The 27,278-nt window shown below is 48.4% G+C and overlaps 2 protein-coding genes across 11 annotated transcripts; one reads left to right on the forward strand and one right to left on the reverse strand.

Annotated features, from left to right (window-relative positions):
* Positions 1 to 47: 47 nt before the first annotated feature.
* TADA3 (transcriptional adaptor 3) lies at positions 48 to 27,010 on the forward strand. Of its 10 annotated transcripts, none has more exons than XR_014560611.1 (11): positions 48 to 131; positions 218 to 356; positions 12,438 to 12,661; positions 13,543 to 13,796; positions 14,577 to 14,682; positions 19,722 to 19,863; positions 21,047 to 21,150; positions 21,274 to 21,383; positions 23,441 to 23,626; positions 24,626 to 25,782; positions 26,087 to 27,010. XR_014560611.1 is itself a non-coding variant. In XM_083724828.1 (10 exons), exons 3-10 carry the CDS (start codon positions 12,455 to 12,457, stop codon positions 24,816 to 24,818), a joined length of 1,302 nt encoding a protein of 433 aa, XP_083580954.1. In that variant the 5' UTR covers positions 48 to 131; positions 218 to 356; positions 12,438 to 12,454; the 3' UTR covers positions 24,819 to 27,010. The 10 variants fall into 10 exon arrangements, 8 of the variants coding, with proteins under 8 accessions (XP_083580954.1, XP_083580955.1, XP_083580956.1 ...); XR_014560612.1 differs by lacking the exons at positions 48 to 131; positions 218 to 356 and adding exons at positions 11,387 to 11,584; positions 12,019 to 12,063; XM_083724828.1 differs by having other exon boundaries at positions 24,626 to 27,010.
* ARPC4 (actin related protein 2/3 complex subunit 4) lies at positions 2,275 to 11,246 on the reverse strand. The gene is made up of 6 exons (XM_083725424.1): positions 10,851 to 11,246; positions 10,394 to 10,512; positions 6,501 to 6,612; positions 6,313 to 6,408; positions 5,003 to 5,173; positions 2,275 to 3,168 (listed from the first exon to the last, which is right to left on the reverse strand). The coding sequence occupies exons 1-6, from the start codon at positions 10,851 to 10,853 to the stop codon at positions 3,163 to 3,165; spliced, it is 507 nt and encodes a 168-aa protein (XP_083581550.1). The 5' UTR covers positions 10,854 to 11,246; the 3' UTR covers positions 2,275 to 3,162.
* Positions 27,011 to 27,278: the final 268 nt, after the last annotated feature.

Genomic DNA, 27,278 nt, shown 5'->3' on the forward strand with positions numbered 1-27,278 from the left:
ACCTATGACATCAAAGGGCAGTGGAACTGCCATCGTATTCCAGGATTCTGTTCCTTCTTCCCATTGGCTTGGCTTCTTAAGGATCACACACCAACCACTCCTGGCTGAGGATGGTGAGACAGCGGATGGGGGTAATTGCCTCTCTTTCATTGCCTTTCTCTAAAACAGACTGTACGGAGGTGTGTATGCTATCTGAATTGTTTTTTGTCCATCCCAGGGGGATCACCTGCAGGAAAGAAAAACCTTCCACTACTCTCTGAAAGATAAGCTAGCTAAACTAGGAATTCTTCAGCAGTGGAGTGCTATTATCAACACATGAACAGATGAGCAACACTTGAGTTTGGCAGGTGCATGAGGTAAGGGGTTTCATGTTCATTGGCTACAATGTTCAGAAGGGACAACAAACCTGCCTCTTTAGGTCTCTTTGACATGACAAACTGGATTTAGCAAGTCAGGTTTATCTAGGTTTCAGGTCCAGTAGGTAACAACCAACAGCCCTCACCGCAAATACCGTATTTTTTGCTCTGTAAGACTCACTTTTTCCCTCCTAAAAAGTAAGGGGAAATGTGTGTGCGTCTTATGGAGCGAATGCAGGCTGCGCAGCTATCCCAGAAGCCAGAACAGCAAGAGGGATTGCTGCTTTCACTGCGCAGCGTTCCCTCTTGCTGTTCTGGCTTCTGAGATTCAGAACATTTTTTTTCTTGTTTTCCTCCTCCAAAAACTAGCTGCGTCTTGTGGTCTGGTGCGTCTTATAGAGCGAAAAATACGGTACATTTTGTCCTCAGAACCATGCAGTCTTCTGAAATCTAGTGTCATTTATTGCTTCCCCACATTCATATCGTTCCGCAGTTTGTGCTTGCTGTGCAATAGCCAAGCTGCTGGATCGCCTTTTGCCTTGCAAGTCTTCGCCACTGTTAGCAGATGCTTTACTTCTCTTGCTGCTCGGCTTCAGGACCATTTCAACTCCCCCCCCCCCCCCGAGTCTTGGTGTAGACAAATGTGTGTGCGTGACTGCATAAAGAGTATGAAGATTTGCTATGCTGCACAAGAACGTCAAATCACACTACAGGAAGCAGCCCACAAATCCATTTATAGGCTACAGTGCTCTTGCCCACAATGGCAGAAGCTGAGCTTGAGGAACCAGCAATGGTTGTTCTCCTTAAGAAAAAGGGAAATGCTTAAAACAGCCCTTTACAACTTCTAAAAAAAGAAAGCAGAGACATTGCGGTGGTGCAGGGGGAAGGACAGGAGAAACTGTGAAATTTATTCTTCTCCTTTCGCCAATTAATGAAGTGGCATTAATGTTTCGATTTGAGGCAGAGAATATTTTGCCAACTTTTACTAGAGGAATAGGCAGTGTTGAGTGCAGGATTTAATGTCATATTTCAGCAAACTGTTGCTTCCTTTTATAAAACCTTCAATACCCACTACACTGTCTCAGTGGCTTAGGAAAGGAATAGCTAACCAACTCCCATCAGCACCAATGTTAGGAATGACTGGACCTCTGGGGAAGGGCCATAGCTCAGTGATGGAGCACACACTTCGTATACAGAAGGTCCCAGCTTCAACACTGGCATCTCCAGGGAAGGCTGGGAGAGACTTGTGCCCCCAACCTTGGAGAGCAGGCGCCAGTCAGTGTAGATAGACAGCAGTGTGGTAGATGGACCAATGGTCCGGCTCAATGTAAGTAGAATGTATGGAGGGCCATATGTTAGCCACCTCTACCATGGGTGCACATCCTACAATATACACACCTAATAAATAAAAACCTTTCAAAATAGATGCATGTGAACTTTAGAAAAGGTGGAGCAAATCTACCCAGCAAGAATATTATCTTCACTTCAGGAAGGATTAGCTGTTCTTTACAAAGCAATGAGATACCCTCATAACGTAATAGAACATGTTCTTTGTAGGGAGCATGGTAATTTGGTTTGCCTTGGGCTTAGGAGAATGCAGCCTACAGTCTACTAAGGTGAGGAAAGAGCACCTACTCTGAAAACATCCTTTAGGGCAGGCACAGGCAAACCTGGCCCCCCAGATGTTTTGGGACTACAATTCCCATCATCCCTGGCCACTGGTCCTGTTGGCTAGGGATCATGGGAGTTGTAGTCCCAAAACATCTGGAGGGCCGAGTTTGCCTATGCCTGCTTTAGGGCAAACACAGAACATTGGTCAATCCTAGTTGCTGGGACATGACAAGAAATTCCATGTACTTCCCAGGCAGCATAACCAGGCTCAGCACACCACAGAGAAACCATGCAACCACCGCTTAACTTCAGGAGGCAAGAAGGAAAAAAAAGGCTTTAATAGGGAAGGTCCCAGAGTAAGAAAGTTACAGCAAGTGCCATAGCAAAAAGAACCAAGAGTTACAGATTCCAGCTCCGTCGTGTTTTGCTGACGCATGGCCTGGCCCCTCCCATCACAGCTCCCTCTGGCACAGATGTGGAAGGGAATAGAAAGGGAATGAACAGGAGGCAGTGCTATGCTCAGAATGCTCTGATTGCTGTGGGAGTACGGGAAAGTGGGCTGCAGGGAGGGCGATCTCTCTAGAGAATGGGAATGACTTGGCACAGGGGAGGACTGCCCTTTTCAGCGCCTGGCTTGCCTGCAAACTCATGATTCCGTTTGGGAGGTGGACCAAGGTAGTCACACCTTGTACCCTAGTACGTTCCAAGTCAGGCTGCCAGTTTGTCCAAAGAGATGCTTCAGGCCTCATTTACTGGGCCCAAACCTTATAGAGAAAGGCAGCTTTTGTGTGTTATCTGTCAGAGGTGTTTTTTTGCATGCACAGCACTGAGATGAACTCCCGCAACAACTCTTTCTGAGGGCTGCTGGAACAGTCGATCCTTCCCCCCACAAGGCCTTGGCCGCTAAGAGACTCAAGTAGACAAATAACAGCAAGTATCAGTCATTTAAAAAAAAGAAAAGGATATCAAGTTGACACAGTCTTAAACAAGCACAGTTTTGTTCCAAAATTATTTTAAAAAGCACCCTCCCCTCCCCTGGGCACGCTGGCGAGCATGGTGTACATTTAGCTGGGACAGCCCCCGCAGGTCTGGCTGCTTCTCATCTCGCTCCCAAACTGTGGCCCTCTCTGAAGCCGCAGCAAGGTGGCTGTGCAGAGAGAATGAGAAAGCCAAGCTGTGGATTCCAGCCCTTAGTCTAGAACTGTGGGGGGAAAGAGAGAAAGAGAAGTCAATTAATTCAAAGTTGCATTACTCAAATTGATTAATACCGCTTCTCAGAGGCACACACTATTAACACTCACATACACGGGCTAGAAAAGGGCCTTTTCAGTGTTGGTGCCCTTACTGTGGAATACCTATCCCAAAAAGGCTCGCCTTGTGCCTAAATTATGGTGTTTTCAGGGCTAAGGGAGGTCTTTATGTCCCTGGGCCCGTTAGTGCATTTTAGCTGGTTTCAATGTCATATTGTACAGATATTTTAGAATTTTGACAACATTCTAATTTTAAGTTTGTGAACTACTGAGAAAACTTACTGTATTTAGAAAATTTCTTAAATCTCTTTATATTCGAAAAAAATCTCAAAGCAACATACAAAAAAGAAACAAAATATATTAATAACCAGTGGCCCCAGGTCACCTCAGGGTCATGTGGCCCTGTAAGAAGCACCTTCTCCGATGACTGAGGTGACCACTATTATATAGAAGACAAGACACTCTTGTTCTCAGGTATCCTAAGACGTTAAGGCAGCCTTTCCCAACCTGGTGCCCTCCAGATGTTTAGGACTCCAACTGCCATCAGCCCAGACGACATGATCAATGTTTAAGGATGAAGGGAGTTGTAGTCCAACACCATCTGGAGGGCCATAGGTTAGGGAAGGCAGTGTTAAGGGCTCTGTACACTAATACTAAACCTTAAGCCTTGTCTCGTGGCATACTGGCATCAACTTTGTAGATACAGAAGTGTCACAAATATTAAATGAACCAAAATGACACAAACACTGCAACACCCTGGAGCAGTTCACTTCTCTAGCGAGAACTTTACAAGGGAAGACACCTGGAAGAGGTTGCTACCAACCTTTTTGCTATCACCTCCAAGGGCTTGTTTGCATTTTCATTGTTATTAGCAGCATGTAACAAGTAATTCAGATCACTTCTCTTGGAACTTGGAATCCAAACAAGCTCCTATTTGATTCCCATTGGAACAGTCCATACCAAGGGTTTTGTGCTCCTGAGTACCAAACAAATGTAAGGAGCGATTACCGTATTTTTCGCCCTATAGGATGCACTTCCCCCCCTCCAAAAATGAAGGGGAAATGTGTGTGCGTCCTATGGGGCGAATGCAGGCTTTCGCTGAGGCCTGGAGAGCCCTCTCGCTCTCCAGGCTTCGCACAGCTCTCCGCAAAGCGCGGGAGCCTAGTGGAGAGTTGCCTGCATGTTGAAGCCTGGGCGCGCTGAGCTCAGCGCGCCCAGACTTTGCGCAGCTCTCCGCAAGGCGCGTGAGCCCGGCGCTGGGCTCCCACGGCTTGCAGAGAGTTGCCTGTTCTGGGGGCTGGGGGGGAAATAATTTTTCCCCCTTTATTTCCCGCCGAAAAAACTAGGTGCGCCTTATGGGACGGTGCGTCCTATAGGGCAAAAAATATGGTACTACTACTCAAGGCTATGTGATGAACTCTTTATAGTCAAGAAGATATCTAAACCTAGGGCTTCTATGCCCACAGACAATTTTGTATCCAATAGGCCTCCCGCTGTTTCTAAAAACATTTCATAAACACTTGTGATAAAGTTCTTCATTTTCATCTCTAAACAATTTTACATGCATACATCATTTTATTCAAATGCCGGCTTTCCATAGTTAAAACCATCCTCAAGGTGGCTTGCAACATGAAAAAATGTACATGATTTTGTTTTTTGTTTAGAAGGCATTGCTCTTCTACAGATGGCGCTGGCAGTCACATGACTTACCACCCAAGCTCCCACAAACCACTGGTGAATTTTGGCATACCATTTTTGTTTCACTTCTGCCTAACAGACCCTTACATTCTTCAGGAACTCCTCTGCCACAATGCGAGCTCTGGCATTGACGGACAGCTTCATCTCGCTGATTTCCTTGTCAATTTCCTCCATGAAATGAATGACAAAGTCCACCAGCTTGTGCTTGTACATCTGCTCTGTATGGAAGTTTGTAATCAGGAAGCTAATGTCATAGCCCTGGGATAAAAGGAAAGCAGCATGTAATTAGCATCTATTAAGCAAAGACTCAACAATCACACCTCCTACTCACTCTGACACCAACTCGGCATGGGGAGAACGGAATTATCCTGTTTTTTCTCCCTTCCATAAACAGTTTGCAGATATATGTATTGGGCTTGGCTACATGTAACAGTGAGAACTATCTATACTAACCACCCAGTCAATAAAGCCAAGCCTTATGAGGAACAGTTGAAGGAGTTACATATGTTTAGCATGAACAAGAGGAGACTGAAGGGAGATATGATAGCCATCTTCAAATATCTAAACGGCTGTCACCTGGAAGATGGAACAAGCTTGTTTTCTCCTGCTCTGGAGGGTAGGACTCAAGCCAATGGATTCAAATTACAAGAAAGGACAATCCAACTAAACATTAGGAAGAACTTTCTGAAGTTAAGAGCTATTCAACAGTGGAATGGACACTCTTGGAAGGTGGTGGACTCTTCTTCATTAGATGGTTTTAAGCAGAAGTTGGATAGTCATCTGTCATGGATGTTTCAGTTGAGATTCTTGCATTGCAGAGGGGTCCCTTCCTACTCTACAATTCTGAGATTCTATGATAATAAATCGAACAGCTGAGAAGAATCAGGAGAACACACAGACAACACTGGAGTAATGGACCTAACCCCTGTTGTCTGCCGATACTGCAGCACCAGTTATGGAGACAGCCATTTTAACATCCATCAGTGTATAGCAGCACACACATGCATATCTTCTGTAAGAAAATGCAAATCAAGGCTTTGGTATTCACATCAACTCAGTCATTTGGACTCTAGTGACCAAGCTCAACACAGAGCTGAAACCACACCCTTTTTTCAGTCACACCAATGCTGCAAGGGGCAAGCTCACTGTTAGCCATTGTCACTGCTAATACTACTGTGGAAGATGTTGGCAGTCAAGCAACATCTTGAAAATAAAAGCCACTCAGTCAGACATCTTATCTCCTGAGAGAGCTTCACATTACTGAGAGCAGTGAGGTGTGGGATATGCTACAACAGCTGTCAAAGAAATGGCCTGTGTCACATGCTGTTGCTTTGGCTAAGAGACAACAGAAAAAGCCCTTTGTACCATGCCATTGACCCTGGGTCAGGTCTCCTTACCTCAACTGGTTTCCGACGCAAAATAAAGAAGTTCTCTGCTCTCATCATCATGAAGCGCATAAATTTGTGACACAGGATCTTCTCAATCTCATCAGCCTGTGGAAGGGAAAAGGGACAGCCATTAGCGTTTTTCAGGTTGGGTTGCAATGACCACCCCACCCCTCATCTCCCATCCATGCTTGGCTTACCTGCTTCACTGCAATGCTGACTCGCACAGAGTTGATTGACCCTTCAATTAGGACTTTTTCTTTCTCATTCCTGCTGATGATCACTGGCTGCAGCAGTAACTCCTTGCTGCTTCTGCAAACCCACAGAGACAAATCTATGTCAGGGACCACGGAGAGGCATATTTTCTCTCTCCTTCGGAAGGATTCCAGCCACAGCACAATCCAATGTTCTCTTCTCTCCCCAACCATTGAACTTGTATTCCTAAATACAAGCTCTGCAAGCTTTCACCACTTTTTAAAATTCAGGAGGTGGTGCCCTAAAGTTGTGGAATTCCTTCTCCACAGAGGTGCATCTGGCACCCTAATTGTACTGTTATCATCATATGCTGATAGCACACCTCTTTACCCTAAGCCATTTGACATCTGAGACACATTTTTTAGTGTCCACGCTATTGTAATGATTGTTAGTTGTTTTCAATATGTTTAACATTGTCTCTTTAATCTGTTGTAACCTGCCCTGGGACTTCATGGTGAGTAAGAAATCATATAAACAATTCTTCTTTGGACCAAGACAACAGTGTTAAGTTAGCTTCCAGTGCTTATACCTTTGCCTGGTAGATGTAGATAACATATGGCCTGCTGGCTGCAATCTGCCCTCTGATGCCTGTCCCACCAGCAGCTGATATATGATAACTCAGCCATGCGATAGCTGTTCTGGGTAAGGTACATCCCAGATACAGAACGGGGCTGTACACTGACAATCACTGTCCTGAGGACCCTGTACAAGGGATTCATTCAACTACTTGACCAGAGGAATTGAGGTAGAACATGCAAATGAGCACAATCAGAGAGAGTTGCTAAGACTCTTTACACAAAAAAATCATTAGAAGTGCCTCTCCAAGTTCCATAATATTCACTTTCCAACTTTTGGGGAGACTTTTGACCTAGTAAACCATCTTGTTCATTTTGTGAGCAATCCAATGTCTATGAGCCAGGCAGCTCTAGAATTTGCTCCTGCAGCTAGTCTGCCAGAAGACCGAAGAAGGTCCAAGTCTGGCAGTTGTGGGCAAATGCCTTTCTGGCATTAGTCAGACCACAAACACTTCCTCTTGTGTAACTGCACTTTAGCTCACACAGAAGATATTGGATTCAGTAAGAAGCAGTGGGAGAGTAGAACCATGTACCTAAACTCAACTGCCATCCCAATATTTCTAAAAGGGACAAAAAATCCATTAACTCAGAGTGCAAAAGGGCAGTCCAGCAGACAAGAGCGTTGGGACAGGGGTCACCACATATCAATCCTGTTTATCCAGTACAGACTCACTGCCAGAGCCCACCTATTGAAATTTGGTATGTGGAGTGTAGTTTGTGATTCTAGTTAGAAAGTAGATCTTACTTGTTGCAATCCCACACAGGCAAGAAGTATTTGTAGAGTAAAAACAATAAAATAATTTATTACAGGAGTCACATAACTTAGAAAGAGAAACTCTTCTATCCAGGTTAAGTGATCATTCTAGACTGTAGAGAACACAAAGGCAGCCATGCTTGCTCTTTTGTTCTCAGAGGATAGATCCAAGATGACCTCTCATCTTGAATGGGGAATATGAGATGGAAGTTGAAGAGAATGCAGTCTAAGCAGTCTAGACTTCAAAGGATAGAGAGGTCAACTTAGAAGTCAAAGACATAGAGATAGTCTAGGAATGTGGAGGTTCCTTACTCTATCTGTACCAAGTCCATGCAAACCCCTTTCTGCAAGGTGAGGTTCAGCCAGATGTCTAACACCACCGCAGTACCTTTCTGCAGAGTACTGATGTAAACTACTATACATACAACACACAGAATACAATTGTTCTAAACATAGGGACATAAGAATGAGGACCAGGAGCTTGCAAGACAGGCACAATAAAATGTATTGATTTTACACCTGTACATTTCAGGCCAACTAATGCACCCATATGAACCATGATGCATTAGTCATATTTGCCTTGTGAGCAAATCTAAGATTATCCATTTGTTTCACAGCTAAGACCTTGTTCAAATATTTCTCTAAACTGATTACTGTACTCACATAATTCAGTAACATTTTGACTAGGGAAATATCTGCAGGGACTCTTAATGCTCAGAATTAGATGGCTCCCTTTACACACTTTCACATAGATTTTATGGCAGTGGGGAGGGAATAAACAGCAGGAGGAGGCAAGCAGAGAGCAAGCATAGGCCTCACTCGTTGGTGGCCATGCCATCTCTTTCTCATACTTAATACAAGTCAGTAGAGTGGCATTTACTCCACTGATTTCTACCAGAATGATTCCTGGGCGAGGCCCCCTCTTAGCCAAGGAAAACCCTCAAGTGAGAGCGCAGGAAGGACTGTCTGTTTACCATGAGTATCTAAGCAGCTGCAGTTTCCCCTCAGCTGCTAACCAGACTTTCCAGCTGAGGAACTACAGGGAGATGGCAAAATGTTCCTTTCCTTGCTACTGCTCTTCATACGGCCATCTTTCTTTTGCTCCCCGCCCAAGACAGTACAAAAAGGAAGTCAAGACAAGCCTGTGGCTACTTATTCAGAGATAACCCAGGAGGTTAAGGAAGTCTTGGTTAGAGCACCCAAGAGGATGCAGAAGGAATGGAGATATCTGAATGCTGCAGTCCATGCATAGTTCTTTGAATCAAACCCTGTGCTGAAATTAGAGAACATTAAAAATGGGCCATACACAATTTCAAAAAGTATGAGGAACAGTAGATATGGAAGATTGAATTTATGTAACTGCAGTCACCATGGAATGAAGCAGTGGAATGGAATGAAGCAGTGGAATGACAGTTAACCAGCAGAATAGGAACAAGACAAAAATAAAACAAAATATATAATATCACCAACTGATCAACACTATCCATAGCAGGATGGTCAGATACTTGGGCCACAGAAATTAGGAAGAAGGTTACTGTAGTCACAAAAATATGATATGATGAAGGGGAGAAATGAGAAGGTAGAGGGCACTAGTGCCATGACAGCTGGGAGAAAATACAAACAGCAAAAAAATGAATCTAAAATTGCAAGCCCCTGGAAAACCAAGAAGAGCTTTTGTGCTGACCAATTAACAGTGCACACGAGGACTACTCATAAATAAGTTCTACTTAATTCAGTAGTGCTTACTCCCTAGTAAATGAGGTTAGGACTGCAGCCTTAAATGTTCCACAAATAAAAGTTATTTTTTAAAAACGGGATTGCAGCCTTTTTAATTTATTTGACCCCCCCCCATCTTTTAGGGTCTATACCCTTCAGAAGGTGGCTTACAAGTCAGCAAAACACACTGAAACGCTAGGATTTCAAGTAACCACAGACAAAACAGATTACCACAACGTAGACCACACTTAAAAAAAAAAGTATTTAGGGTATGGGAAACCTTGAATAATGGGTGGCGAGAGAAAGGTAGCAGAATTAAGATGCACACCATCTCTCCACCAGCAACCTACCCTGACAGCTATCATTTCACTTTGGAGTGCATTGCAATGTGGAAACTTTTCAGTCCCCATGGCAACCTTCAGGCCCTTCCATTCATTCTCGACTCCACCTCCTCGGTTTCCGCACTTCCGTATGCGGCTTTTATCCCCCAGCCTTTTGCCTGCATCTGTTGCCTCTGCTTCCCGCAATGAGCCCTTGAAGGACCGTTTCCATCAGCCGCCCTTTCGCTTCGCGCACATTGCTTTAATCCCCGGTATTTATAGGTTTAAAAAAACAACAACACCCATTCATCAATCGACACCAATTCATGGCCATCTGAAAAGAAAAAGCAGGGAGCACCGACAGGGCCGAAGGAGACCTTTTCCCCTCCCTCCAAATAAAGCACATTATTATTATTATTATTTATTATGCAGCCCCATCCCCGCCCCCAATGCCCACCACCACAGACACCCACCTGACTTCCACCTCCGGCTTGTTGTGCCGCTCCACCACCTGGGACGAGAAGTTCTCCAGGCACAGGGCGGCCTGCAGGGTAGCGCGCACAGCATTGAGATAAGGGCGAAGGGTGGCAGTCTGAAAGGAAAGAGATTCGACAGGTTCCCCCCCGTCAAAATAAACGTCGCACCTTTAAAACCGCCGCCCGTGACGTCACCGCGCACCCTCCGCCGCCTCCTCCGGGCAGCAAGAGGCCTGTCAGCCGGGCCTGGGCGAGGCGTCTCCCCTCAGCGCCAAGCTTACCTTCGGAGCCCCCTTAACTCCCTCCACGGCCCCGGGAGCGCCTGCCCTGACCGGTTACCGCCAACGGACAACCCTCCTCCCCTTCCCCTTTCGGAGGGCCTCGCGCTGGCCCTGTCAGCCAGACCCACCTTGTCACCCCCTCGCCCGCCCACCTCCCTCTCCAACTCCCTCACCATGGCAGCAAAGGCGGCGGCGGCGGCGGCAACAGCCGAGGGTCTTGGTCCCAGGAACGGAAGCGGAAGTGGCCCCCGCCAAGACGCGGAGGCGGCGCGCGCGGTGGGGTGGGGTGGGGTGGGGTGAGGGGGAGAGAGAGAGAGAGAGAGAGATCCTCGTTTCTGGATCGCTCCAAAATCTTTCGCGGAGGGGGGGGTAGGTGTATGCGCGCGCTCAGTACCGGCTCCTTTCGCCCCCGCCGAGTTTCTGGAGTTAGGTGAGGTCGGTGTTTCTAATAAAGTGCCGGTTGCGTTCTTTTCCGACGCTGTTTGTCTTTTATCCTTTGCTTTCTTCGCTCTGTCCCTCCTGATCCACCCCTATTCCTCAGTTGGTACGACCGAAGCCTCCCCGTCTCCATATTTGGGAACGAGAGAGGTGTGGGCGTGGCCGGAGGGGACACGGGCCAATAGCAGGAGGCTGAGGGGAAGGAAGAAAAAAAATGAAAGCCCCGTAGAACTTGACTCTCGGCCAATAGGGGCGGGGCGGCCGAGGGAGCGTCCAGCCAACAGGAGGCGCCGCAGGAGGGGCCAGGAAGGAAGTGAGCGGAGCTGAGGAGGAGGAAGCAGTCCTGCGGGGGAGAGCTCGGTCTCTATCTATACAGTATAGCCTTTGCCTTCCCCCGCCTTGCAGCCGCGAAGGCGCCCCGCCCGCGGCGCGGCTTCTCCCCTTCCCTGTGCGCATGCGCGGGCCTTGGGTGAGTGTAACCCGGAAGGAGCCCCTGAAACCGGAAGCTACCCCAGCAATCTCCCCCCTCCTTCCTCCAGCGCCCCCTCCTGGCCTCCCCCCCCCCCGCTCATTCATCACCTGTTTCTTCATCCTGCACATTGGGTCCGTTTTTCCAATGCTGCTCATCCCACCTTCCAAACCCTCATTGCTTTGTACTTTTTCTTCCCTTGCACGTTTGTGCCTTAACCCTGCAGAGGGTCTCCCCTCCCGCTGCCCATCCTGCGGTCCCTTTCCCACCTGCTGATGTTCTGTAGACTAGCCTTGCCTTCTCGTTCTTTTTTTCCTTCTCCTCTTTTTCCTCCACCTGCAACCTGCTTGCTCCCATCCCTTCAACACTTGCCCCTCACTGTGGCGCCTTGCCTTCCGGCTGATTATCCTGTCACCATGTCTCCATCAATGCAGGTTTCCTGGTTGTGAGCCGCCTTCCTGTCTCCAGTTATCCATAGGGTAAGAGTTCTCAGTGCTAACCTGTGTCACTTGGCCAGTTAACCGTTATCGGTTTTTGTACAGTGGTACCTCGGGTTACATACGCTTCACGTTACAGACTCCGCTAACCCAGAAATAGTACCTTGGGTTAAGAACTTTGCTTCAGGATGAGAACAGAAATTGTGCTCCGGCAGCAGGAGGCCCCATTAGCTAAAGTGCTGCTTCAGGTTAAGAACAGTTTCAGGTTAAGTACGGACCTCCGGAACGAATTAAGTACTTAACCCGAGGTACCACTGTATTTTGCTTTGCTTTTACTCCCTGTTGTTTTGATCCTCCCTCTTGGCACCTGCATTTGTCGCTGTTCCGTTCCTTCATGTCGCTTTCTCTTCTCGCAGACCCAGCTAGCCGCACCATGTCTGAGCTAAAGGACTGTCCCCTTCAGTTCCACGATTTCAAGTCCGTGGACCACCTGAAGGTGTGCCCTCGCTACACAGCTGTGCTGGCCCGTTCAGAAGATGATGGCATTGGCATTGAAGAACTCGACACCCTGCAGCTGGAGCTCGAAACACTGCTGTCTTCTGCCAGCCGCCGGCTTCGGGTGCTGGAGACTGAGACCCAGGTCAGATGGAAATCAAGCTGCTCCATAGAATGGAGATGCTTTATTTCAGTGGTTCCCAAACTTCTTCCCCACGTGGAAAGCTTTTGAGGCTCCCAAACGATCAACCAGGAGGGAGAGAACATGCCAGTCAGGCATGTGTCTCTGCCAGGGTCCTGCATGAGTGTAGGCCGAGCTCCTGACAGTGTTGAGGACATTTTGTACTCAGGTTTTGTTTGTGGGCTCTTCCACCCTTTCCACCAGTAGCAATTGATGGAGCTAAATTGGGCAAGGCCTTGCAAGAGTCCTAGTGCTGTGTCCAAGAAAGTGGTATGACTTCTGCTCCTGCAATAGAATTCGCCCCATACATTATCCCCAGATGTACACTGCAACCCCCCCAAAATCTGCCCAGGAAAGCCTGCAGAGGGAGGGCAGGTTCTGTTGTGCAACCAGAAGTTCTTCCACTTGCACAGTTAGTTTGCTCAATTCAACTCCTAGATGTGCAGAAGTGAGAGATGGGTGCAAAGAAGCTGGACATCATCTAGAAGGTCTTTTTCACATGCCTGCTACACTCCCTGATTCTAAATACGGATTTATATATATTTATATCTTGCTCTAGCACAGTGCATTTCAAGAAGAAAGTGCTTGTTACCCTCTAAATGTTGTCTAGCATATGGCGTTGCCAGTGATGGAGCCGCCTTTTTCTGGTGAAACCTCTTCCAGCCCCTGAATTCCCCCCTCCCCAACTCAGGTGTGCTATGAAAAGAAGTATGCAGTGCAGGAGTCACTGGGGCCAAGGGGATGGGAGCAGTTTGGGGCAGTGACCTAGCAGCCTTTGAATGAATGACTATATCACCTTTTTCTCTAACAGGGACTAACAAAGCAGCTGTTTTGGTTTTTTTCAGATCCTGACAGATTGGCAAGACAAGAAAGGAGACAGGAGGTTTCTGAAGCTGGAAAAAAAAGAGCATGAGTTGGGCACTCCTGTCAAACATGGCAAACCCAAGAAACAGAAGCTGGAAGGGAAAGGAGGTCACAGCACAGGGCAGGGTCCCGGTCGGCCCAAATCCAAGAACTTACAGCCCAAAATCCAGGAGTACGAATTCCCAGATGACCCAATTGATGTGCCCCGTATCCCCAAAAATGATGCACCTAATAGGTATGTGGGAGAGGGATTTCCACTGCAGCAGTAATAATGAAAAATGCTTTGTTACATATAATCTGCATATCTTGAAGGGAGAATTTATCGATCTGTCTATCTAAACAAACAAACAAACTCTTTGTTACCCTGCTGGACTGCAAAGAAACCCAAAGCACTCAAAGTGGTTTACAAAAAGGAAACAAGAAAATCAAGAAAAGTTTACAATAATACTTTAAAACGTACAAAAAGTTAAGATACTACAACCAATTAAAATTTTGTATGAGCTTTATAAGCATCTGAGTAGGCTTGTTTAAACAAGACTGTTTTTAGCAGGCGCCCAAAAGAATACAGCGAAGGCACCTCCTTGAAACAGATATACCTCTGCAGCAATGAAAATGTATTTTTGAAAGCGGTCGATTTGAAGATGTAACCCATTGTTTTGCCCGCTGTATGCAGATCAAAGGAAACGAGTTGCGTTACATCTCTCCGTACAAAACCCCACAAGATATGGTTGGAATATTGCTGGATAATCAGTTTTATTTTGCAGTGGTACCTTGGTTTACAACCGTAATCTGTTCCGGAAGTCTGGTTGTAAACCAAAACTGGTTGTAACCCAAGGGACACGCACTTCCTGGTTTGACGTGGTTATAATCCAAAACGGTTGTAATCCAAAACGGTTGCAAACCAAGGTACCACTGTACTTTAGTATACTCCACTAAGAAATTCAGGTTGCCTTTTCCTCTTGTCTGCCGGCCACAGTACCTAAGCTACATGTGTGTATGTTTGTCTTGTTTGCAGGTTCTGGGCCTCGGTGGAGCCCTACTGTGCTGACCTCACCAGTGAGGAGGTGCGTACCTTAGAAGAACTCCTCAAGCCGCCTGAAGACGAAGCAGAACACTACAAGGTAAAAATGGAGACACTTCATTCAGCCTGCCTGCCCCTTCGCAGCCAAGTTTTCTTGCGTCCACCAAGTAGCCCTTTTTATTTATTTATTTATAAAAATAATTTTAAAGTTTATTTTCCATTTAATCATATACATTCACATTATCATTATCTACTTTACCGCACAGGCTCTTTAAAGCCTATCGATTTCCTTCCCTCCCGCCACATGGCTTTCAAAATTAACCTTTATATCATTGCGTTTTCCAATTCTAATTGCACTCATTACATAATGGTTCAAAATATAAATAAACATAAAGAGGTGGAAAGTTTCTCATTACAAGTCATCAGACAATCCTACTAGTGATGTTAGTTGCTTACAATAGTCTTTCAGATATCGTATAAATTTACTCCAGTCCTTTTGGAATACTTGATTGTGCTGGTTTCGGATTTCTTCCCTTGGTATCTCTTTACCCACAATACCCAGTGAAAAGGCTTCTGGGTTTTTTAACAAAAGTATTTTTAAACATTTCCTTTAACTCATTATATACCATTTCCCAGAAAGCCTATTTAGGGAAGCTTTTAATGTTTAACAGACTATTGTATTTAATATTTTGTTGGAAGCCGCCCAAAGTGGCTGGGGAAACCCAGCCAGATGGGCAGGGTATAAATAATAAATTATTATTATTACTTCTTTACATATCCACCACATATGGTAGAAGATAATACCTTCCCTTTCTTTACATTTCCAACACTCATTAGCTCTTGTCTTGTACATTTTAGCCAATTTTGTTGTTGTTTGTTGTTTGGTCGTTTAGTCGTGTCCAACTCTTTGTGACCCCATGGACCAGAGCACGCCAGGCCACTGCCTCCCGCAGTTTGGTCAGACTCATGTTTGTAGCTTCGAGAACACCGTCCAACCATCTTGTCCTCTGTCGTCCCCTTCTCCTTGTGCCCTCCATCTTTCCCAACATCAGGGTCTTTTCCAGGGAGTCTTCTCTTCTCATGAGGTGGCCAAAGTATTGGAGCCTCAGCTTAACGATCTGTCCTTCCAGTGAGCACTCAGGGCTGATTTCCTCCAGAATAGATAGGTTTGATCTTCTTGCAGTCCATTGGACTCTCAAGAGTCTCCTCCAGCACCATAATTCAAAAGCATCAATACTTCAGTGATCAGCCTTCTTTATGGTCCAGCTCTCACTTCCATACATCACTACTGGGAAAACCCTCGCTTTTACTATACGGACCTTTGTCAAAATTAGCTAACTGGTGTTAAATACCATCTATACGTCATTTTCATAAAATTCTCTTTAAGTAGCCCTTTTTATTGAGCTGTAGTGTTGAGCCAGGGACAAACCCAGGGTGCACTGGGTAACGTGTGATTGAATGATTCCTTCCTATTAACTACTGGGTTTGTTGTAAAGCAGTACTTGCAGGCTAACCCCTCTTATAATGTAAATGTCAGGACCATCTTTCCTGCTGGCTTCTCATAACATTTCCCACAGCTCAGCACATGGTGGTAGCTGTGTGCACTATGGAGGGAATGTTTTAAGTATTGTTGCCAGGCCGCAACCTAAGGAACCAACTTGTTATGTGCCGGCGTGGTTGCTCGAGAGCGAACAGGCAAGACTCCCACCGGTCTTTTCCAGGCTTTATTATCTGTCCAAAAACATTTACAGTGCAGAGCGTCTCAAGTCCATGTCTGCTCAGTCGCTAGCAGAATCTGGGAGTGGGCGGTCCTTAAACCTTCCCCAGCATAACAGTCTTTTGACCCCCATCCTTCTCCCCCCCTCTCTGCACGCAAACCGACTGCGCAGAGAGGGCGTTGGCAAAGGGGGACTTGCCCAGTGGCGTAGCGTGGGGGGGCGGGGGGGCGGCCGCACCGGACGCAACATCTGGGGGTTAGGGTTAGGGGGCGCAAATCCACGGGTTCGGGGGCGCAAATCCACGGGTTAGGGGGCGCAAATTACTTGCCTTGCCCTGGGTGCTGACAACTCACGCTACGCCACTGGAATTGCATCCCCTCCGCTTTGCTCAGGCTTGGTGTTGTGGCTCTCTCTAGCATCTTCTGATCCCTGCATCCGTTCCCCACTGGAGGCAGGGCTTCCCTCCTCGCCGGAGGAAGAGCTGCTTCGCAAGATCTTCGGAGGCTCCCTGTAACACAACTGCCCTTCCACCTCTCGCCTCTGAGCTGATGGCAGTTCCCTGACACAACTTATTTCTTTCTGTGCAACTTATTTCTTTAACAGTCCCTCAGAGGAACTGAAGTAGGAGAAGCTGCCTTATATAGAGTCAGATCACTGGCCTGTCAATTTCAGAATTGTCTATACTAGCTGGTAGTGGTTCTCCAGGATTTCAGATAGGGAACCTTCCCAGCTGAGAGATGCCCCTCAGTTAGTTTCGAAAGCTGGGAGAAACTGTGGTTTCTCCCACCTCACCTCCCTGCAAGTCCCACCAGCGATCTCCTCTCTGCTGTGGGACAACAGAATCCTGTTTGCTCCAGCTGGATGGAGGCAAGAGATTAAAATTGGGGGCTGTGAGGTTAGTAAAGCAGGAGAAATTGTGGTTCTGTCCACCTTTGCTGCTGAGAGGCTGTTAAAGAGGATCGTTCTTTGCGTTGTGACCCAGCATTCTTGCTGCTCTGATCTTTTAAGCTCTTCTAGCAGAGGAAAGCGGCTCTGACTTCCTGCTTGTTTTTAGCTGTCCAGTTCTGCGTCTTCTCCAGCTCTGCCAGCCCCATTTTAAGCTTTTCTATTATCTGTTATATAGGTGGCGCTGTGGGATAAACCACAGAGCCTAGGGCTTGCCAATCAGAAGGTCGGCGGTTTGAATCCCCGCGACGGGGTGAGCTCCCATTGCTTGGTCCCTGCTCCTGTCAACCTAGCAGTTTGAAAGCAAGTCAGTGCAAGTAGATAAATAGGTACCACTCTGGCAGGAAGGTCAACGGTGTTTCTGTGCACTGCTCTGGTTCGCCAGAAGCGGCTTAGTCATGCTGGCCACATGACCCGGAAGCTGTATGCCAGCTCCCTCGGCAAATAAAGAGATGAGCACCGCAACCCCAGAGTCGGCCACGACTGGACCTAATGGGTCAGGGCTCCCTTTACCTATTATCTGTTATGGCTGAGTGGGGATTTGAACCGTGGTCTCCCAGATTGTAGCAGGACCCTCTAACTATTGTACCACGCTGGCTTTCTCATTGAGAGAAGTTGCTGCAACTCTCTTCTTATCTTTGAGACTTGGCTATTGCTGGATGTGGAACTTTTATAGCCTTAACACCAGCCAGATATGTGAGACAGCGGGTGCCAAAGTGAAGGGAGCCTCCCCACATGAGCCACCTTGGTTATCTTTAGTGGCAAGGTCACATGATGATGCTTCCCAGATAACACAACCAGCCTCTTGTTCACATTCCCTCTCTTGACCTTGGACATTCCCCGGCTTCATGAAACACCTCTCTTGTCATTTATATATTTTACCTTGAAAAGCTTTTATCTGTCCTTTGTACCCAAGAATTCAACATGGCCCGCTGCCATAAGATTGGAAGAATAAAAGATGCAACAGCTGGGATTATATAAAATACCAAAGCCAGCTTAAACAACAGCTGTCACACCATCATCATTATTATTATTTATTGAATTTGTCTACTGCCCTATACCTGGGGGTCTAAAGGGAGTTCACAGAATAAAATCAAGATATAAAACCACAAAATACCTAATAAAAATAAAAACAACAACCTAATAGCCCCCCCCAACCCCCCTCAAAAAAAACATTTTAAAAGGGCATAGGAGGTAAATCGGATCAACCAACGGCCTGGTTAAAAAGGCACGTTTTTGCCTGGTGCCTAAATGTGTATAATGAACATCAGAGAGTCACAGAATCGCAGAATTGTAGAGGTGGAAGGGACCTCAAGGGTCATCCTAGTCCAACCCTCTGCAGTGCAGAAATCTCAGCTAAAGCATCCAAGACAGATGACCCTCCAACCTCTGCTTAAAAACCTCCACTGAAGGAGAACCCACAACTTCCTGAGGGAGACGGTCATGCAGCTCTTACTAAATGGAGATAAAACTTCACACATACCCTCAGTAACACCTGGTGTTGGCAAGATGAAAGAGCTCTCCTCTGCATCCATCTTGCATCAATATTTCATCTGAGCATGGGCAGTGTTACTTCTGTCCCTGCTTAACGTGGTTCTCCTTCGTGGTTTTGCCTGCTCAGCGGGCTGCACCTGCCATTGGGCGTGCTGGATAACTGTCCTAGGTGGCAAGCAGACAATTTGTGTGCTCCTCTTCCCTTCTTTGCCTGTTGACCGCTGCATTTAGCTACAATGCCTGTTTCAGTTGCCTAGCGAAAGGTGATGGGGATATCACTAAAAGCAACAAAAGGGAGGGTGCCTGATACATTGAGGGGCGCAATGGAGTTCAGCATGGAGCAGGTTTGTTGGGGGGGGGAATAGGGTAGTGCACATGGTGAAATGGAGGCAAGGACTAGCGGGAGGAGGAAAGGGCAGAGGGTAGGGCAATGGGATTTGTGTGGAGCTACATCCGGGGATGTGGGTGGCGCTGTGGGTTAAACCACAGCGCCTGGGGCTTGCCTATCAGAAGGTCGGCGGTTCGAATCCCCGTGACGGGGTGAGCTCCCGTTGCTCGGTCCCTGCTCCTGCCAACCTAGCAGTTCGAAAGCACCTCAAAGTGCAAGTAGATAAATAGGTACCACTGTGGCAGGAAGGTAAAGGGCGTTTCCGTGCGCTGCTCTGGTTCGCCAGAAGCGGCTTAGTCATGCTGGCCACATGACCTGGAAGCTGTACGCTGGCTCCCTCGGCCACTAAGGCGAGATGAGCGCCGCAACCCCAGAGTCATCCGTGACTGGTCCTAACAGTCAGGGGTCCCTTTACCTTTACCAGCAGGCCGGAAGAGGAAACGGTAGAGGGCAGGGCAGTGGGATTTGTGTGGAGCTACATCCGGGGAGGGAGGGAGCAAAACATCTGGACATTGATGAGCAGAGGCAGAGTTAGACTCGCCGTTCCACCCTGTTATTGCACAATGTGAATGCACGGTTTTCCTGCCCCTATAGATCCCACCTCTGGGGAAGCATTACTCCCAGCGCTGGGCCCAAGAAGACATGCTGGAGGAGCAGAAGGACGGGGCTCGAGCCGCCGTTACTGCTGACAAGAAGAAAGGCATTTTGGGGCCCCTGACAGAGCTGGACACTAAAGGTACCCGAGAGCCTTCTGCGGAATCTTGTGCCATCTTTTCTGGGGGAGTTTGCAGCTCACAAATACGGGCCACGCTTTATATGTCACCAAGACGGCACAGCCTTTATGTGTCAACATGCAGCCCTGAGTCAAACTTTGTGTTGCCCTGCAGGTCTCTTTCCCCGCCACACCTGAGCTGTTTAGCCCTAGGAATAGCTGAGAAGGGCTCCCATGGGGGTGCTTCTTCGCCGTTCCCGGACAGCCAGATAGGTGGGAGGCACATGGCAGGATCACTGAGATCCCGTCGTTTGCCTCCCGCTTCCTGCTGCAGTTGGCACGGTAGCACCACTCAACTGTTCCCAGCACTAATCAGTTGGAGAGGCAAGCAATGTGCAGTTGATTGCTGTCATAGATGGAGGGGGAAGTTGGCAGGATATTGGTGGGCAGGGAGGCAAGGAGTGAGTGAGAGAGGGCAAGAGAGAGAGAGAGAGAGAGAGAGAGAGAAGGGGAGGACCCAGGCCCTGACCACACCTACTGCCAGGCCTGACCCCTCCATGTGGCCTTTGATCCACCGTTGTATGTAGCACTTGAAATCTTCCCCACCCGGGTGTGACTCCCGGTTAACTAAGGATTCTCGGGCGGAAGTCTTCTGATAGAATCATAGAACTGTAGAGTTTGAAGGGACCAGAGTTTTCCAAACTTGGGCCACCAGCTGCTTTTGGACTGCAGTTCCCATCATCCCTGACCGCTGGTTCTGCTAGCTAGGGATGATGGGAACTGTAGTTTGAAAACAGCTGGAGACCCAAGTTTGGGAAACCCTGATCTAGTCCAATCCCCTGCAATGCAGGAATAGGTGCTGGCCCATACGGGGGTTGAACCTGCAACCTTGGCATTAACAGCACCACGCTCTAGCCAACTGAGCTATTCCCCTAGGCTGGCAGTGCCTTTAAGGTTTGATGGCCCTTGGCTTGATGGACTGCTCATCTAGGTTGGTATAAGGTTCTTCTCATTGACTTGTGGTGCACCCAAGGGTTTGGTTTCCCTTATGGCCGTGTGGTTATTATGGGAAAGCCCAAACTCTTCCCACTACAGAACATTCCTACACGGTTGGGCGTCTGCCTAGTGGTTCCCGCTTTTGCCTAAGGTCTCAAGCCAACCGGCCCATCCTGCTACTCAACTGCTCCTTTGTTCCCACCCTTTCCAGATGTCGACGCTTTGCTGAAGAAGTCCGAGTCTCAGCACGAACAGCCTGAGGACGGCTGCCCCTTTGGACCTCTGACCCAGCGGCTTCTGCAGGCATTAGTAGAAGTAAGTGGACAAAATCCAGACTGGGTCCTCCTTTGGCTTCAGCAGGCCCTGAGGAGGTGGTGGCATCAGAAGGCCCAAGACCCTGTAAGCCTCACCTCTCCCATCTTCCCTCTCTCTGTGTAGGAGAACATAATCTCCCCCATCGAAGACTCGCCTATTCCTGAGATAGCAGGCAAGGACTCTGCAGCTGATGGGGCCAGCACTTCCCCCCGCAGCCAAAACAAGCCCTTCAGGTAAGCGCTTTGTAGGATAATAATAATTATCATTAATAAGTAATAACAATTTATTATTTATATCCCCCCTAGCTGGCTGGGTTTCCCCAGGCACTCTGGGTGGCTCCCAATCAAATGTTAAAAACACAATACAGCATTAAACATTAAAAGCTTCCCTAAACAGGGCTGCCTTCAGATGTATTTTAAAAGTCAGATACAGTGGTACCTCCGGTTAAGAACTTACGGTAATTCGTTCCGGAAGTCCGTTCTTAACCTGAATCTGTTCTTAACCTGAGGTACTATTTCTGGGTTAGCGGAGTCTGTAACCTGAATCATCTGTAACCCAAGGTACCACTGTAGTTGCTTATTTCCTTGACATCTGATGGGAGGGCCTTCTATAGGGCAGGTGCCACTACTAAAAAAGGCCCTCTGCCTGGTTCCCTGTAACCTCACCTCCCACAGGGAGGGAACCGCCAGAAGGCCCTCGGAGCTGGACCTCAGTGTCCGGGCTGAATGATGGGGGTGGAGATGCTTCAGATATACATGACTGAGGCCGTTTAGGGCCTTAAACGTCAGCACTAACACTTTGAATTGTGCTTGGAAACATACTGGGAGCCAATGCAGGTCTCTCAGGACTGGTGTTATATGGTCTCGGCGGCCACTCCCAGTTGCCAGTCTAGCTGCCGTATTCTGGATTAATTACAGTTTCCAAGTCACCTTCAAAGGTAGCTCCACGTAGAGCGCATTGCAGTAGATTCTTGTTCCTTTTAAATCAGCCTTCTAGAAATCTGCCCTTTCTTTTCCCTCATTGGCTCTTTTTGGGGTGGAGGCTGGGGGAGCTCCTAATATAGTCAAACCTCGGATCCCAAATTCCTCCGTTATTGTACATTTCGGCTCCCAAGCACCGAAAACTCGGAAGTAACTGCTCTGGTTTTCAAACTATTTTTGGAAATTGCTTCTAGGGAGTTTTTCCCTTTTATCTGCATTGACTTTGCTGACCGCCCTTTGATCCTCGGTTGTTGAGCGCTTCGGAAGGTGAATGGTCTTCTGGAACAGATTACGTTTGACAATCAAGGTTTGACTAAATCAAACTGTAAATCGTGACTGTATACCATCACAGCAACCAAACTCTAAAAATGGGTTCCAAATCTTAGCTGCGTAAAAGGGCAGCTGTGAAAACTCACAAGCAGTCCAAGTTATTTGCCTTCAGAGGCTTGTAAAAAAACAGGACTTAAAAACAGAGAAAAAGATTAACCTTTCAGCTCAAAAGTAGCTATGTTGGTGACAGCTTCGTGGGAGAGGTGGCACTGCCAGGTGGTGGGGTAACTCTGGGTAAGCTATTGGTGCCATTCCCCCCCCCCCAAAAGCAGCCCAGGACTAGCCACTGGTGTCACCTTTCCTTACAACTTTTGTATAGCCTTTTCTGTCACAGGTGACCTTGAGACGGCTTACAAATGATGATATCAATGCAAACCTTGAAACACAATGGGCTTTATCCAACACTGTCTCTTCCCCCTCCTCTTCCCTGTGTGTGCGCGCACACACACACACAAACACACACACACACACACACAGCATGCTCTCAAAAACTGGGGGTTGGGGCCCCTCTGGAGCAGAATTGGGGAGAGGAGACAAAGAGGAAATCTGCTGCATGAGTGGAACCCAGTGAAAACGTAAACTACAAAACGATGCTAATTTTGCATACCGCTAAATTGCCAAAGATGGCAATCAGTTCCGACTATACGGAAGGCTGAAACGGCTCTTGGGAAACCGAGGCTGAGAACGAATGACTCAGCCAAAGCTTGCCAGGTGTTCCAGTTTACGGGAAGGCTCCTCACCTAGGTCTAGACCAGTGTTTCCCAACCTTGGGTCTCCAGCTGTTTTTGGACTACAACTCCCATCACCCCTAAGTAGGAAGACTAGTGGCCATGGATGATGGGAATTGTAGTCTGGAAAAAGCTGGAGACCAGATGTTGGGAAACACTGGTCTGGACCTTATGCTCTGCTCCCCGCCACCAGACCTCTCTGAGTGCCGAGGTTTCCCTCACCGTGGCACCGCTTCTTGTGTCCTCTCGCAGCGTGCCCCACACCAAGTCTCTGGAAGGCCGCATCAAAGAAGAGCTGATTGCTCAAGGCCTGCTGGAGTCGGAGGACCGGCCTGCTGAGGACTCGGAGGACGAGGTGCTGGCCGAGCTGCGGAAGAGGCAGGCTGAACTCAAAGCCCTGAGCGCGCACAACCGAGCCAAGAAAGTCGAGCTGCTCAGGTGGGAAGAGGAGGATAATGATTTCTTGCCCATCCTTCACCCCTAGCCCCCAGGGTGGGTGGCAACGTTGTAAGAATGCAAGGTTGAAACCGGTTAGAATAATTTACCGTTTTAAAAAAACCAGATGTGGGTGGAGAATCTAATGGCCTCATCCCTTTGCCTCCTTGGCCATGGAGATGTGTTTTGCTTCATTTTTATTGCCCTCCTCCTCCTGGGGGGTTGGTGTTCTGGACCAGAGCTGGATAGAGATGGAAGCGCAGACTTAGGGTTTCCATGGTGTGGTTGAAACCTCCCCATGTTTTATCCAGTTTGAGGCCCCTTTACATTAAGGACACCTTTCCCCATAGGAGCTTGTCCGGACCCTCAGATCATCATCAGAGACCGTTCTCTACATGCCACCTTCCAGGGAGACCTGGAGGGTGTCAGAAAGAGGCCTTTCCTGCCTTAGCCTCCTGTCTGTGGGATGATCTCCTCAGGAAGGCCTCCCTGGTGGCAACTTGTATTGTTATTATTATTATTATTATTATTTATTAAATTTACCCTCATTTCAACCCCAGGCGAACATGGTTTTGTTTTCCTGGGCATGTGAATGGCAGCAGTGACCAGATTACAGTGATACGTCTGGTTGCGAACGGGATCCGTTCTGGAGCCCCGTTCGCAATGTGAGCAGAACGCGACCCGCATCTGCACGGGTCACGATTCACCACTTCTGCGCATGCGTGTGACGTCATTTTGAACGTCTGCGCATGCGTGAGCGGCGAAACCTGGAAGTAACCCTTTCCGGTATTTCCGGGTCGCCACGGGACGCAACCTGAAAATGCTTAATCTGAAGCAAACGTAACATGAGGTATGACTGTATTTAAATACTGCTGTGTGTCAAATATCAATAAGTTTTTTCTTTAATTACCATGTTATATTCCTGTTGCAAATCTGCTTCCCGTTGCTGAAAAGCAACCAGCAGATCCCACAAACCCCCTAACCCCTTGCAACCTTTTGCAGGCTGGCCAAGGAGGAGCTGCACAGACAGGAGCTGCGCCACCGTGTGCGCATGGCTGACAACGAGGTGATGGACGCCTTCCGCAAGATCATGGCCGCCCGCCAGAAGAAGCGGACCCCGACAAAGAAGGAGAAAGACCAGGCCTGGAAGAGCCTCAAGGAGCGCGAGAGCATCCTGAAACTGCTTGATGGCTAAGCCCTCGCATCCCGGGGGAGTGTTAACCGGGAGCCCCTGGGCCCAAGCGCCTCCATTTTGAACCGCGGTGTAGGCCCCAGCTTTAAGGGAGGCGACAAATATGGACTGCAGCAGCTCCCTCCATTCAGCTTACCAGCATCCTGTTGCAGCCAGGGACCTGGGCAGGCTGGACTTGGCCTGCGTGCCACCCTTCCTTCCTGCGTGTGGCTAGGAGCACTCGCTGCATGTGAGCTGGGGCAGGGGGAGCCTCGATTGCTGCTAAAGTTGGCAGTTCCTCCTCGGACATCGGCAGGGCTGGCTTGCGGCATTGGAGACGGGGAACGGGACAGAACCCACGAGTCGGGTCTGAGCATTGCACAGACGCTTCCGGGACTCTTGTCTGCAGCGTTTAAACTTGTGGAGGCGGATGGCTTCGGATTCTGTTTCATATTTTCTGCCCCACTTTCGCCACGCTGCATACGAACCTTCGGAGGCTGCAGAGACGGCGAAACCTCGTAGGCAGCGGCCAGAATTCCCCAAGCGCCTGAGTGGCATTCAGCTGGGAACAATTTGCCACAACACTCCAGTGCCCTAATCTGGGACAGACCCAAGTTAAAGTGGCCAGTGAAGCTCAGAAACTGGAATACCTGACCCCTAGGCGGTGTAAATAGGTGCCTGAAGTGCGTGGCGTTGTGCAGTAGAGGGAGCTGCTTGACTCCCGTAGGGTCTCAGCCAGACTGTTCCCCGTTGGCCTGTGACAAATAGTGAAGGTCCCTGCGCTGTGGCGGATTGTGGGTGTTTGTGAGCCTGAGAGGCAGCCCTGACGGCTTTCCTCTGCTCTCTGTCCTGCTCAGCCGCTTCCTCTGGTGGTGTGATGCCTTCTCCCCCTGCTTCCCCTTTCTCTGAATGTCTAAAGTACCTACCGAGGGGTTGGCCTTGGTGTGGGAATCGAGTAAAGGGGTCCCCTGGGTTCTACGATGCAAGGGCTGATTGGAAGAGGTCCTAGGGCAGTACGTTCCCTGCGGGGCAGAGCGAGGCTGGTGAGATTTGGCATTTAGGCAGAAAGGAGGGTCTGGAGTGGCCTTGGCTGGGCCTGCACAAGAAAATCACTAATGGGAATAGCAGCTAGAACCCACTGTGGAAAGCCGCAGGGTATAGAGAGCCATCTTCCATTCTCTCCGGACCTGTGTGTTGGCTCCCCTGGCAACATCCTGGGGAAAGGCCCAGAACCTAAGAAAGCGAGTAGGGAAGAAGTAAAACATCAGGTTCTCTTTCCCCATATCCTGTAGGAAAGAGAAACAAGCAGGAGCTGCCTTAAGGGCAGACTTCTCAGATCCACGGGGAGGGGGAAAGGGAGGGGGCAGAGCAGAGATCACCTGGCTGAGCCCATGTAGAGGATTCTCAACCCTGCCAACTGCATAATATCTAGCCAGGCTTCGGAGGGCATACAGATCAGGCAAGGCCAGCACTGCCTTTTCTTCCGCTGTTGCCTGCTAAGAGCCTAAGTTTCACCTTCTTCTAGCTCCCTTTATATGGCATTGGGGTGTCAGGTGATTGACAGGCCCCACTGGCCTGGAGGGGAGGGGGCCAGGAAGCTGAGGACCCAGCGCCCTGCTCCCAGCTTTACTCAACTGGCTGTAAGTGTGTGTTTACCCTTGCTGTAGTCATGCCATATTGCAGCGCTGCGCAAGGGAGCCTCAAACTCCGGCTGGCATCATAGCACAATTCCAACACAGCAGTAGGAGGAGATTGAAGCAAGGCTTTGGGCTTCCTCTTGGACACACCTCACCAGCTGCATCTGAAGACTTCTTCCACCTCCGCTGACTTTACCTCCTGAAAGTTTGATGGGCAGCTGACAGCTGTCTTAATTAAGCATACAATGCCTGTATTTAAAAACACACTTGGGGCCTGTTTTCTCCCCCCACCCCACCCCACCCCACTCCTTTCACGTACCAGCAACTTTCAAACACTTCCTGCTGTGCCTGCCTAAAGGAGGTTTCTTGCCTCATCGGTCCCTGACGTGAGGCGACTCTGGGAACAGATGGTATTGGGGGCTGGAAAGGGCAGTGGCGGAGAAGCCCGGAGGAAGGTCTGGCATTTGGGAAAGGATCGAATGAGTTCTTCACACGCTGCGGTCTCTTCCAGTCTGTGTCAACATGGTGCCTCACTAGAAATTCTTCCAGAGTGTCAATAAACCCATGACTACGAGAGCAGCTGGTGTGTTTGGGTGTAAACTTTGTCAAGGATCGGAGGGTTTGGATAGGACCCAAGAGGATGTTACTGATAAATTTGAGTGCTGTAGGAGAAATTGACAGAAGCTGAAGGGGATCTAGAAAACCCCACCCTAAAATAGCACGGGAGACTTTGGAGCAGGCTAGCCAAGGCTCTGGATGTATTCTTGAAATACAAGCAGGTGAGCCCGGGTTCCTAGGACGGAAAGGTCAATACTACTGGGAAGGTACTGTGGTACCTCAGGTTAAG

The sequence above is a fragment of the Podarcis gaigeae genome (genome assembly GCF_964106915.1).
Source record: "Podarcis gaigeae genome assembly, chromosome: 2".
NCBI classification, from domain to species: domain Eukaryota; kingdom Metazoa; phylum Chordata; class Lepidosauria; order Squamata; family Lacertidae; genus Podarcis; species Podarcis gaigeae.

What these genes read in the sequence shown, in the direction of transcription:
- ARPC4 (XM_083725424.1), bottom strand. An exon ending in TCAGCATTGCAGTGAAGCAG is followed by an intron (nt 6,409 to 6,500) that starts GTAAGCCAAGCA and finishes TCCCTTCCACAG; the next exon opens with GCTGATGAGATTGAGAAGAT. An exon ending in TGCGTCGGAAACCAGTTGAG is followed by an intron (nt 5,174 to 6,312) that starts GTAAGGAGACCT and finishes CTTTTATCCCAG; the next exon opens with GGCTATGACATTAGCTTCCT.
- TADA3 (XM_083724828.1), top strand. Translation starts at nt 12,455, where the DNA reads ATGTCTGAGCTAAAGGACTGTCCCCTTCAGTTCCACGATTTCAAGTCC. An exon ending in TGCTGGAGACTGAGACCCAG is followed by an intron (nt 12,662 to 13,542) that starts GTCAGATGGAAA and finishes GGTTTTTTTCAG; the next exon opens with ATCCTGACAGATTGGCAAGA. An exon ending in AGCCAAAACAAGCCCTTCAG is followed by an intron (nt 21,384 to 23,440) that starts GTAAGCGCTTTG and finishes GTCCTCTCGCAG; the next exon opens with CGTGCCCCACACCAAGTCTC.